The sequence below is a fragment of the Gigantopelta aegis genome, chromosome 14 (assembly GCF_016097555.1).
Source record: "Gigantopelta aegis isolate Gae_Host chromosome 14, Gae_host_genome, whole genome shotgun sequence".
Classification (NCBI taxonomy): domain Eukaryota; kingdom Metazoa; phylum Mollusca; class Gastropoda; order Neomphalida; family Peltospiridae; genus Gigantopelta; species Gigantopelta aegis.
In genome coordinates, this window is record NC_054712.1 from 49,362,649 (window position 1) to 49,376,398 (window position 13,750).

At 40.4% G+C, this 13,750-nt stretch overlaps 1 protein-coding gene across 1 annotated transcript in view; it reads left to right on the forward strand.

Moving 5' to 3' along the window:
* Window positions 1-6,201, forward strand: part of LOC121389443 (slit homolog 3 protein-like) — a 33,231-nt gene extending 27,030 nt beyond the window's left edge. The window contains exons 10-11 of the mRNA XM_041521073.1: window positions 2,401-2,566; window positions 6,061-6,201. Coding sequence (XP_041377007.1) covers window positions 2,401-2,566; window positions 6,061-6,153 — 259 coding nt within the window. The 3' untranslated portion in view covers window positions 6,154-6,201. The remainder of the gene's footprint in view (window positions 1-2,400; window positions 2,567-6,060) is intronic.
* The last annotated feature ends 7,549 nt before the right edge of the window (window positions 6,202-13,750 follow it).

Here is a 13,750-nt window from a genome sequence, read left to right on the forward strand (position 1 = left end):
GGTTGCAGGCTGCCAAATATCATTCCAATCGGTGCAGTAGATTCGAATCCTGGTAGTTGACGCTCTGTGTTTTTAAATATTATCTGTACTTTCATATAGACAGATAAATACATGCACAGTGCATACAGTACCAACCTGTTATTGTGCATTGGCTTGGACAAGAAAAAAAAAAAATGAGACCCAGAACAACAGTTCAACCTATTGCGATCGATCCTGTGGCCTGTAGCTCCTCAGACGACCACTGACAGGCACAGTGCCCCGTTTTACGAGCCGATTGTAGCTACCATTAAACTTAGTGATTTAACATCGATTTTACGCTAGCGACTTTAAAAGTTACAACCATACGACGAATCCATATTAATGCGATTGTAAACATCGTAAAACGGGGTCTAGCAGCATTGTGGTACAATCAATACACTTCCGAAACGACTTCGGTCTGGCCTCAGATTACACTTATCTTCCTATTCGGTTGTCCGGAAATTTGTCCACGCACGTAGTCTGCTGTTTGACTGTGATTATTTCATAGCAGGCAGCTATGAAGTAGCAACTATTTGACTGAAGTGACAGGGGAGAGCATGTAGTTTGTAAACATATGTAACTTGTTGACATTGAAGACTTGTTTGTGGTAATTCCGGCCCATGCAAAAGTAGTGCTTTTTGTGTAAAATGGGTGTACACCGGCCAGGTTTAGAGGGTGTGTTTGTTTAAACCAATATGCTGGGAGAAAGAGCTGGACAACAGGGGTTGTCCTTTTCAGGGTATTTGTCCCCCAGGCAAGCAAAGGTACATACAAAAATCCACGGGCCTGCTGATATTAATACAAATGTTATAGCCGCTAAGGCTATATAGAAACATAGCGAAATTAATTGTGGTCTGTGGCCGTCTTGCTCAAAGTAATGGGGGGGGGGGGGGGGGGGGGGGTTGGTGACAAATTGAAGACAACTCAGGTTGTTCCAGTATACAGTCTGTAAACAAACAGCGTCCCTTTAGCAGATGAATAGAGGTTTTGCAACCACGCCCTTACTGTTACGGACACAAATAGCTAATCATAATGGGCCATATTTACAAAGTCTGGTTGTATGTCTTACGCGTTTAACTACATAACATTTCCCAGGCTTAAAGACCTGCGTCTAAGAAAAACAGACTTCGTAAATTCGGCCGACTATGAATCGGTAACAGTACTAATCGTTTAGCTAGTTTTGCAGTTTTAGTGACTTGAATAAGTGGCATTCTCACAATGTTATTACTTTATTAATTTTGTGTATATTAATTATATATTAACCACAAAATTTACTACGCGTAGCATACCTTTTTAATTTTAAAGACTAGGGCCCCGTTCCACGAAAGAATCGGCGATAGTAGTGCTAAGATCGCTTCATGGAACGGGGAAGCAACTTGCTGTGACGTCACAGCTACACCTCTCTAGGGGGTGGGGCGCAGCTATTTCTCATTCCAGTCAGTGCACCATGACTGGTATACCAAATTCCGTGGTATGTGCTATCGTCTCTGTGAGATGGTGCATATAAAACATCCCTTGCTACTAATGGAAACACGTAGCGGGTTTCCTCACTAAGACTCGAATAGGCGTAGGACAATGCCAGCAAACGTGGAGGGGGCAATTATAAATTCGCTTTTTAACTGGAGTCTAATTCATAATATTTAGAGTTCGGGGCAGTTCCCTCCCTTTGTCTTGACCCTAACCTTTGCTTCCGCCGCCTCTTATGGCTATCAAAATATACGATGGATAAAGCCTGGTTTCCATAAACTCTGGAACTGACAGACGTTGACCGTCTGTGGCTGTGTTTTCATAAAACCGTTTTATTTTAAAAAAAAAATTTTTTAATCCCACTGCCCCCTTTCCTTTCTCTCTTTTGAATTCCATCTCATTTCTTACCGATCTGGCAACTCCTATCTTTCAACTTCTTTCACTGTCTACCTCCACATCCCAGTCCTTGTCTCTCCAACCGCGACAGGCGATTGTCTCTTGTACCACACACCTGCCATTCCCCGTCAGCTTTTAGCTGTGGGCTTAGTCTGACCACTTCGGGGAGTGTTCAGCAGTTACTTATGACATTGTTAAGAGGCACATGTAACCACCTACTATGCACCCCTACTACCGGCGGTCGTTAGTTAGTGCCGTGGGTCAGACCATCTTTATTAGTGGCAGAGGACGATGATGCCAGGTGGGTGCAGAGAAATACACAGACACTGCATACGTGGAGGAAGTTGAGACAGGTAGGCGATGGTGTGGACAGCTCAGATCTGCGCCTGTTACAGACTTTATAGAAACTTAGCCTAAGTTGTTGTCAAGTTTAACTACATATATTTTATAATTTGACGTTTTCTGAAACACTGAACTAACTCAATGAAACGTCAACTGTTTTTTTTTCTTGGATTCCAGAAACCGGTTCTCCCAAGACAACATGCCCTTCTCCACCTACGACCGCGACAACGACCCCTACAACGACAACTGCGCACGGGTGTATTCAAGCGGTTTCTGGTACAACCAGTGCTGGGCGGCCAACCCGACCGGGAAGTACTACAACTCTGGGTCATACACCACGAGGGTCAGTAACCGGTTTAACTATACTGGTTTAGTCAGTCCAACCTAACTGGGAAATACTACAACGTTGGGTCATACACCACGAGGGTCAGTAACCGGTTTAACTATACTGGTTTAGTCAGTCCAACCTAACCGGGAAATACTACAACGTTGGGTCATACACCACGAGGGTCAGTAACCGGTTTAACTATACTGGTTTAGTCAGTCCAACCTAACCGGGAAATACTACAACGCTGGGTCATACACCACGAGGTTCAGTAACTGGGTTCACACTTACACAACCTCAACCGGTTTAACTATACTGGTTTAGTCAGTCCAAAGTACACAGGGAATACTACAACTCTGGTTCGTACAACTTAAACCGATTTAACTATACTGGTTTAATCAGTTCAAGCTAACCGGGAAAAACTACATCTCTGAGTCATAAACTGGTTTAACTATACTGGTTTAGTTAGTCCAACCTAACAGGGAAATACTACAACTATGGGTGGTACAAATTAAACTGGTTTTACTATATTGGTTTAGTCAGTCCAGCCTAACCGGGAAATACTACATCCCTGGGTCATAAACCGAATTAACTATACAGGTTTCGTCACTCCAACTTAACCAGGAAATACTACAGCTCTGGGTCATGCACTGGTTTAACTATACTGGTTTAGTCAGTCCAACCTAACCAGGAAATACTACAACTCTGGGTCATACAGGGTCATAAACTGGTTTAACTATACTGGTTTAGTCAGTCCAACCTAACCGGGAAATAGTACAACACTGGGTCATACACCACGAGGGTCAGTAACCGGTTTAACTATACTGGTTTAGTCAGTCCAACCTAACAGGGAAATACTACAACTCTGGGTCGTACAACTTAAACTGGTTTAACTATACTGGTTTAGTCAGTCCAACCTAACCGGGAAATACTACAACTCTGGGTCATAAACTGGTTTAACTGTACTGGTTTAGTAAGTTCAAAGTACCCAGGAAATACTACAATTCTGGGTCGTACAACGTAACTGGTTTAACTATATTGGTTTAGTCAGTCCAACCTAATCGGGAAATACTACAACTCTGGGTCGTACAACTTTAACTGGTTTAACTATGCTGGTTTAGTCAGTCCAACCTAACTGGGAAATAATACAACTCTGGGTCGTACAACTATAACTGGTTTAACTATACTGGTTTAGCCAGTCCAACCTAACCGGGAAATAATACAACTCTGGGTCGTACAACTTTAACTGGTTTAACTATACTGGTTTAGCCAGTCCAACCTAACCGGGAAATAATACAACTCTGGGTCGTACAACTTTAACTGGTTTAACTATACTGGTTTAGTCAGTCCAACCTAACCGGGAAATAATACAACTCTGGGTCGTACAACTTTAACTGGCTTAACTATAGTGGTTAGTCAGTCCAACCTAACCGGGAAATAATACAACTCTGGGTCGTACAACTTTAACTGGCTTAACTATAGTGGTTTAGCCAGTTCAACCTAACCGGGAAATACTACAACTCTGGGTCATACAGGGTCATAAACTGGATTAACTATACTGGTTTAGTCAGTCCAACCTAACAGGGAAATACTACAACTCTGGGTCATACAGGGTCATAAACTGGATTAACTATACTGGTTTAGTCAGTCCAACCTAACAGGGAAATACTACAACTCTGGGTCGTACAACTTAAACTGGTTTAACTATACTGGTTTAGTCAGTCCAACCTAACCGGGAAATACTACAACTCTGGGTCATAAACTGGTTTAACTATACTGGTTTAGTAAGTTCAAAGTACCCAGGAAATACTACAATTCTGGGTCGTACAACGTAACTGGTTTAACTATATTGGTTTAGTCAGTCCAACCTAATCGGGAAATACTACAACTCTGGGTCGTACAACATTAACTGGTTTAACTATGCTGGTTTAGTCAGTCCAACCTAACTGGGAAATAATACAACTCTGGGTCGTACAACTTTAACTGGTTTAACTATACTGGTTTAGCCAGTCCAACCTAACCGGGAAATAATACAACTCTGGGTCGTACAACTTTAACTGGCTTAACTATAGTGGTTTAGCCAGTTCAACCTAACCGGGAAATACTACAACTCTGGGTCGTACACAACGAGGGTCAGCAATTGGGTTCATACATCTTAAGGCAGGGCTTTGAGAATTTTATAACAATCCACTAGCCATGGGATGAGAGATTTTAAAAATGTACTAGCCATGATTAAAAATTCACTAGCACTACTTTAAATAAATACAATGTTACTAATAGGAGTAATCAGGCGTCACCTAAAGAGAGAGATAGAGCTTAAACATCCTTAGATTGAGGGTGGAAAGAGGGGGCAGGATATTCATATTTACAAAATATGTAAATGCAGCATTTGCCAAGGATTTTTTCCCCACTATCCGTCGGGCTACTTATAATAGTTATTTACTAACCCGACAATGAATAATATCACTAGCAATTGGATAGGGACTACCATAATCTAGAAGGCCTTAAAGGCCCATATAGACAGATTGCGGCGCGTGCGTGCGGTCCGACTGCTACATCTCATGTGTCTGCGATTTGCGTTTTGGGAATGTACACCATCTACGATTATTTGATTGTGGCTGATCGCATGCGTTTTTGCGAACGCACGCATGCATCCATTATTGACGCTTTTCATTGGAAATGACGAGCGTTCAAACGTGCCATTTTAAAACTGGTTTAGTTATACCAGTTTAGTTAAAGGCATATTGTCACAGACCACTGACCTATTTAATGGGTTAACAAAGTATTACCTCAACAAAAATAATTTCATTTGTCTCTAAATGTACTTTATTCAACCATCTTCATAACCACCATACTCCATTTATTAATGAGATTTTGTAAAAATAATTGAATTATGGCAATGGTCCATAATTCAAAAACTAAAATTGCTAAGAGGGTTGACATGGATTTCACTCCATCATGGTTCAGTTAAGGTGATGCGATAGCTAGATTTGGTTTCCAACAATTAATGTAATTTTTATTTATTATCCATTTTTAGAGAAATAAGGTCCTTAAATCCGTGACAGTATGCCTTTAAACTAGTTAAAAATGTAAGTGTGAACGCAGTTTGAGTACTTTTTGTTACCTTTTGTTACAGGTAACCCATACATGTTTCAAGCACGAGGCTACTTGACACAGTGGCACTAATTATGATGAAATAAAATTGCATAAAGTTTTTACTCAGATAAACGTTTTGTTTTTACAACCAACACATTTAAATGTATCACCAATGACAGGACGTGTTGGGGTGCACCTCGAACTTTGACCCAGCCGGAAATTATTTGGTTTAGTACTACCTATAGGGCTAATAAAATACAAAAATCTATTCTATTTCATGACATATGACATTACTGCTCTTATGATAAACACCTGGTATACACACCACAACAAGAGTCGTAGCTGATATTTATAATTACTTTTATTAGCGCCAGCAATAGCAACCATTTCAGCTGTTTGTGGCTTGTTTTTTACAGGTACACGATGGAGTGGAATGGTGGACGTGGCAACGCGACAGGTACTCTCTCAGAGCAATCACCATGTCATTCAGACCAAAGGGCGTGGCTTAAAGAACTGTCTCCTAGGATACCGTGTGCAAATAAATCATAATTTATGTATTTATGGTTTAGTGTCTTAAATAAATAAATTGATGTAGATGGACACATGACCGGTGGGTACCCCGATTACTCTGACGGTAAGAGAGCTAGACGGACATTTGGATAGTTTTAAATACTCTCTTACTGTCAGAGACCAATCTATATAAATTATGCGCAATCGCTGCCTACTAAACGGTAGTCAAAGATTCCCGCTCTAATACAAGAACAATCCTATGTTTGACGTCAAATACCTTTACATCGATAATTTTTGAGTTCCCTTATAAAAAACAAAACCACATATTGATCACTAATACACACACTACAGGAAGAAACCCGACAGCACCCCCCCCCCCCCCCCCCCACCATTTCAATAATGTTCCAGTTAAACACATATTTGCGGACGGGTTTCTTCCTGTAGAGTGTGGGCGGGATATAGCCCACTGGTAAAGCGTTCCCTTGATGCGCGATCGGTTTGGGATCGATCCCCGTCAGTGGGCCCATTGGGCTATTTCTCGCTCCAGCCAGTGCACCACGACTAGTATATCAAAGGCCGTGGTATGTGTTATCCTGTCTGAGGGATGGTGTACGGCGACAACGGGTTTCCTCTCTCTATATGTCTGTGGTCCTTAAACATATGTCCGACGTCATATAACCGTAATTAAAATGTGTTGAGTGCGTCGTTAAATAAAACATTTCCTTCCTGTAGTGTGTGTGGCTAAGAGGAATATCATTGTTTTTTAATGGGCCCCTGACTGTGGGTATCGTGGGTATCGTGGGTAATTAATATGACAGGTTTGCCAAAAATATTCTTATTAGAGGCTAAACCCAAAATAAATGTTAAATTATATTATCAAATAATACAGTCTTTGGGGCGTGACGTAACCCAGTGGTAAAACGCTCGCTTGACGCACGGTCAGTCAGGGATCGATCCCCGTTGGTGGGCCAATTGGGTTATATCTCGTTTCAACCAGGGCACCACAACTGGTATATTAAATGCCGTGGTATGTGTTATCCTGTCAGCGGGACGGTGCATACAAAAGATCCCTTGCTACTAATGATAAAAATGTAGCGGGTATCCTCTCTAAGATTATGTAAAAATTACTAAATGTTTTGACAGCGAATAGCCGATAATAAATAAAACAATGTGGTCTAGTGGTGTCGTTAAACGAAACACGTTAATCTACTGACTAGACAATACACCTAGACAATATAGGGAATGGGAACTCTATTTACGTGCCCATATCCACAGAAGTTCAGGCACGCCCACCCCGGACTTAGCCTCTGACTTCGCCAGTGACCAATTCCGGGGCAATATAGGCCAAATTTACGAAGCCTGTTTTTCTTAAACACATGAAAATAGAGCATTGTAAACGGTTATAGTTACACGCATGTATAACATAAACAGGCTTAGTAAATTTGGCCCTATATCGTAGAGGCAAAACAATACAGTTCCGTGACCAATTTATGGGGACAAAGGTTTGAAGATGTTTTTCATATCTTCAAAGCCTTCTCAATAAAAACTGCGGGGGTAACTCTCTCAAAAGTGTGCGCTAACTCCGCCAGGTGACAAAATCCAAGATGGCCGTCAAAAATGATAAAAATACGTGTTTTCATCTTCTTCTTCGACGTCTAAATATATGTTTTGCGGGTCAAAGAATTCAATTCTACACACTAGAACAGTGTTCGATAGCATATAAAATTATTTCAGATGAAAATCCAAAATAGTTGTAAAAATTAATCATTTGTTTTCGTTTTCACATAACTCATCAAACTGATTTGGATACAAAGAAAAGAACTTTTATTAATGATAATTTATGTCCAGGATGGTATGTTCTCCTCAGGTTCCGAATTAGTTGTTGAGTCGGACAAGTTTTATGTTCTGCATCCTCTGCTTTGATTGCCATTAATACTGTGTTTTTGATATGAGGCTACTCAGTGTCTTGGGAAGCATATGTTTTGTGCCCTTGCAATTTCATCAGGAGTCATCAATGATAGAGTGAAGAAGGTGGCTATGGGACATATGGTTTGTAATCATTGAGCAGCAGGTACACTTGACGTTGTAAGAGTCCCATTTCGTGTTGACTGCATCTCCATCATTCTCCCTGGGAAACCCTTCCTTAACTAGATCGTAACCAGTCCGATAAATCAAAACAAAATATTCTGACTACATTTTTTAATTTCACTACCCACTATAATGTCGATTTTATATTATTCAATAACAGGTAGAAGGAATAAATATTAAATACCACTGATTTACCCACCAAAGTTAGACATAAGACATTAACTACTGAAGATACCAAACCAATTTCATACTCTCTCTCTCTCTCTCTCTCTCTCTCTCTCTCTCTCTCTCTCTCTCTCTCTCTCTCTCTCTCTCTCTCTCTCTCTCTCTCTCTATATATATATATATATATATATATATATATATCTATATATATATATGTATATGTATTCAAAGCAATATTGACCAAACTAAGATTTAAGTTACACCTTTTCATTAGTTAATGTTCCTTTATGTCGAGCAGCATTTGTTTGTCAACTCCAGCTTTTAGTGTTTACGTATTAACTACTGAGATGCCTAATAGTGCATGTTCAATACATGCCAATTTGAAACAGTGTCGTGTCATTCTGGCCTAGATTCTTCATTGGAAATAAAAACTTTCATGGACCCCTGAATCTGTCTTAAAGTATATATATATATATATTATGGTAAATATTTAGATGCTATTTCTTGATATAATACTAAGTGCATTATTGATTGTAATGACATCTGATGTTATGGTCTAGTTTGCACTTTTATATAATGGTTAATATAGTGTGCATGTGATTTCCATTACTGATGACAAGTACATAGTTGTAGATATAGGCAGGATATGCTCATATTTCACAAACATCCGGTACTACCATTATTCAGACTATGGTTTATAAGTTTTGTCATTAGTCTAAATGTCCATCGAACTATATATATCTTTGTCTAGGTTTGTCACATCAGACTTTGTACTACGGTAGTAGCAGTCTTCATTCGGATAAAAAAAAAGTAGGACGAATGTATGATCCTGGGGAATGGTATTCCTTATACGGATGAAACACATGCATATTATAACTATTTTGTCGTTCAACTTATTATTTGCTTAATTAGTACGACATAGCTGTTGAAATTAATCTGTTGATGTAGATGACACCAGAGTACTAGTAATTGAATCCCAATGTTAGCATGAAAATATATAAATTTTATACATCTATTCCCATCTTAGAATGTCTGGTACATGTATAGAGATGCGAGAGACGCGTATGTTGTCATTTTATGATCCCGAGATAAATTGAAAACGGTAAAAACGAACTTTTATTCTAAGGATGGTTACCAGTTTGATATACCTCTGCATATATTCACAGGATCTGATGCAAAGTATTTGAAAATGTAATAACTCCTAGAGATGTGTATAGGTTCTGCACCACAGTCCCTGTTAACGTGACGACATACTCAAGTATATTGTATAGGTTCTGCACCACAGTCCCTGTTAACGTGACGACATACTCAAGTATATTGTATAGGTTCTGCACCACAGTCCCTGTTAACGTGACGACATACTCAAGTATATTGTATAGGTTCTGCACCACAGTCCCTGTTAACGTGACGACATACTCAAGTATATTGTATAGGTTCTGCACCACAGTCCCTGTTAACGTGACGACATAGGTTCTGCACCACAGTCTGTTAAACGTAGTATTGTATAGGTTCTGCACCACAGTCCCTGTTAACGTGACGACATACTCAAGTATATTGTATAGGTTCTGCACCACAGTCCCTGTTAACGTGACGACACACAAGTATATTGTACTGCACCACAGTCCCTGTTACGTGACGACACACTCAAGTATATTGTATAGGTTCTGCACCACAGTCCCTGTTAACGTGACGACACACTCAAGTATATTGTATAGGTTCTGCACCACAGTCCCTGTTAACGTGACGACATACTCAAGTATATTGTATAGGTTCTGCACCACAGTCCCTGTTAACGTGACGACATACTCAAGTATATTGTATAGGTTCTGCACCACAGTCCCTGTTAACGTGACGACATACTCAAGTATATTGTATAGGTTCTGCACCACAGTCCCTGTTAACGTGACGACATACTCAAGTATATTGTATAGGTTCTGCACCACAGTCCCTGTTAACGTGACGACATACTCAAGTATATTGTAAACAGGAAGGAAGGACATGTTTTATTTAACGACGCACTCAACACATTTTATTTACGCTTATATGGCGTCAGACTTATGGTTAAGGACCACACAGATATTGAGAGAGGAAACCCGCTGTCGCCACTTCATGAGCTACTCGTTTCGATTAGCAGCAAGGGATCTTTTATATGCAACATCCCACAGACAGGGTAGTACATACCACTGCCTTTGTTACTCTAGTTGTGGAGCACTGGCTGTAATGAGAAATAGCCCAATGGGTCCACCGACGGGAATCGATCCTAGACCAACCGCGCATCAAGCGAACGCTTTACCACTGGGCTACGTCCCGCTCCCCCCTCCCCCCCTTGTAAATAGCTTTATTATCCATTAAAGACTTTTGTAGGAGATATCGCTGGCACTATAATTTGCGATATCTCCTGCGATGTTCTCCTTAGGAGAACCATTTCCCGCTCTAGTCAGCGCACCACGACTGGTATACCAAAGGCCGTGGTATGTGCTATCCTGTGTCTGGGATAAAAGATCTCTTGCTACTAATGGCAAAATGTAGCGGGTTTCCTCTCTAACACTACATCTGAAAATTACCAAAAGTTTGACATCAAAAAGCCGATGATTAATAAATCAATGTGCTCAAGTGGTGTCGTTAAATAAAACAAACTTTCCTTAGGAGATATCGCTTCTTATAATCTAGATTGGCCAGATTTTAATCACTGCATTCTAATTAAGTCAATTATCAGGAACTACTTTTTGCTTTCATCTCACCTAAAAAATGGCTGCCATTCAGGTATTTCAAGCTGGGTTTGCAACCGTTTTAAATTATATAGATAATGGAGTTTACACTGTACAACTTGATGGAACTGACCACATCTTCCATGTGCAAAGCCACAGATTAAGGTTAGTGCAGCCTCCACAGTCACTGACAGCCGGCAGTCATCAGACGTCACCAAGGAGTGGAAGGTTTGTTGACGTTGACAACGATGAATTTATTGACGTTGACAACGATGAATTTATTGACGTTGACAACGATGATATCGAAAGAACAACTGAAAAACGTTAGGAGACATATAAACATTTCAAAAATATCTGCAAACGCAAATTGAAACCAGATATATACACGATATCCCACCTAAAGACCTAAATATTTTGGTGTGTAAATTAATTCTGACCATACGCAAAAAGAACGGAGATGAATTTGAACCGAATTCAATACGTTCTTTTTTCAATTCCATAGACAGACACTTACTAAGACACAATTACGGATATTCACTCAACCGTAGCATTAAATTGAGCAAAGCCTGATAAGTATTGACGGCAAAACAAAAGGAGCTTAAACAAAAGGGGAAAGGAAACTTACCAAACCGATCTCAGACGATATCTGTTTCCGAAGTCGACAAATTGTATGACGCTGGCCAACTCTGTTCTTCTACGCCTGGCGCTATTGTGAATACATTGTGGTTTAACAATACGGTCCATTTTGGGTTGAGGGGTTCACATGAACACAGAAAAATGGCCTGGGGAGACATTGAATTAAAAACAGATACCAGTGGCATCGAGTATCTTGAATTTAACGCGCGCCACTTGATGTCCGCCATGTCACTCCGAAAATGTGGGCAACGCCTATAAATCTCTCACTTCGGCCTGTTGCAGTATACAAATTGTACAAGTCTTTACAACCAGTTGATTATTGTTCCCTGAAAACCCATTCTATCTGTCTTGTACAACAATAAAAACAAGTTCTCTACCGGTTTTACAGTGGTTTAAACGTAGTCCGGTTGGCGTAAACAAACTTGAATCGATCATGAAGCGTATGACAGTGGCGGCAAACATGTCTTCCCACAAAACACTCACTAATCATAGTGCTCGCAAACACCTTGTTCAGACATAGATTCCAATATTCCAGCAATAAAAATACAACAAATCAGCGGACACAAAAATATTAGCAGTATTAACAACTACTCTCACATAAATGGCCTCAGATTACAGTTATCTTCCCATTTGGTTGTCCAAAATCTGGAAATTTGACCGCGCAAGCAGTCTGCTGTTTGACTGTGATTATTTCATGGCAGACAGCTATGAAGTGGCAACTGTTTGACTGAAGTGACAGGGGATAGCATGTAGTTTGTAAACATGTGTAACTTGCTGACATTGAAGACTTGTTTGTGGTAATTTCGGCCCATGCAAAAGTAGTGCTTTTTGTGTAAAATGGGTGTACTCCGGCCTGGTTTAGAGGGTGTGTCTGTTTAAACCAATATGCTGGGAGAAAGAGCTGGACAACAGGGGTTGTCCCTTTCAGGGTATGTGTCCCCCATGCTAGCAAAGGTACATACAAAACTTCACGGGCCTGCTGATATTAATAAAAATGTTATAGCCACTAAGGCTATATAGAAACATATAGCGAAATTAATTGTGGTCTGAGGCCTGATATGAGGATCAACACCCACAAATATCGTCCATTTTATCTGGGTCACGGCCATTACAGCGAGCCACGTCTGAAGCCCAGACACTGTCTCAAAGTTCGAATGAGTTGCGTCGATCGGCATTTTCAAACGTGTTATTTTCCATCGAACAAAATTCACAGATGCACCAAACGGCAAATAATTTCTCCATGTCGACGACTGACTCGTTTTGAATCAGTTTTTGGCTCCAGCAATATTTCTGGAGAAAGTTTCATTGTAACAAAAGTAAAGTTTGTTTTATTTAACGACGCCACTAGAGCACATTGATTTTTTATCTTATCATCGGCTATTGGACGTCAAACATATGGTCATTCTGACACTGTTTTTTTTAGAGGAAACCCGCTGTCGCCACATAGGCTACTCTTTTACGACAGGCAGCAAGGGATCTTTTATTTGCGCTTCACACAGGCAGGATAGCACAAACCATGGAATTTGTAGAACCAGTTTATGGATCACTGGTCGGTGCAAGTGGTTTACACCTACCCACTGAGCCTTGCGGAGCACTCACTCGGGGTTTGGAGTCCGTATCTGGATTAAAAATCCCATGCCTCGACTGGGATCCGAACTCAGTACCTACCAGCCAGTAGACCGATGGCCTAACCACGACGCCACCGAGGCCGGTCAACGTAACAGTTCACAACCATTTCCATACCACAGCTCGTCGCAGATCTGCTGTCTTAGACAGTGACAGTGATTAAAATATTCTCACACGTAGTTTTCCAACGGACAACCGTTATATTCTCCGTCAATTTTATCGTATGTTCCTGAACATTCCAAACGGTGTTTTTGTTCTGTTTTGTTCTTGTTCACTGGCAGTAGTGTCATGGAGTTACAATATTTTTGAACTTTTTTTTCCCTGCGAAATAAGATGTCAATGGTTCATGTGTTGTTTGTCTTCATTAAAATAA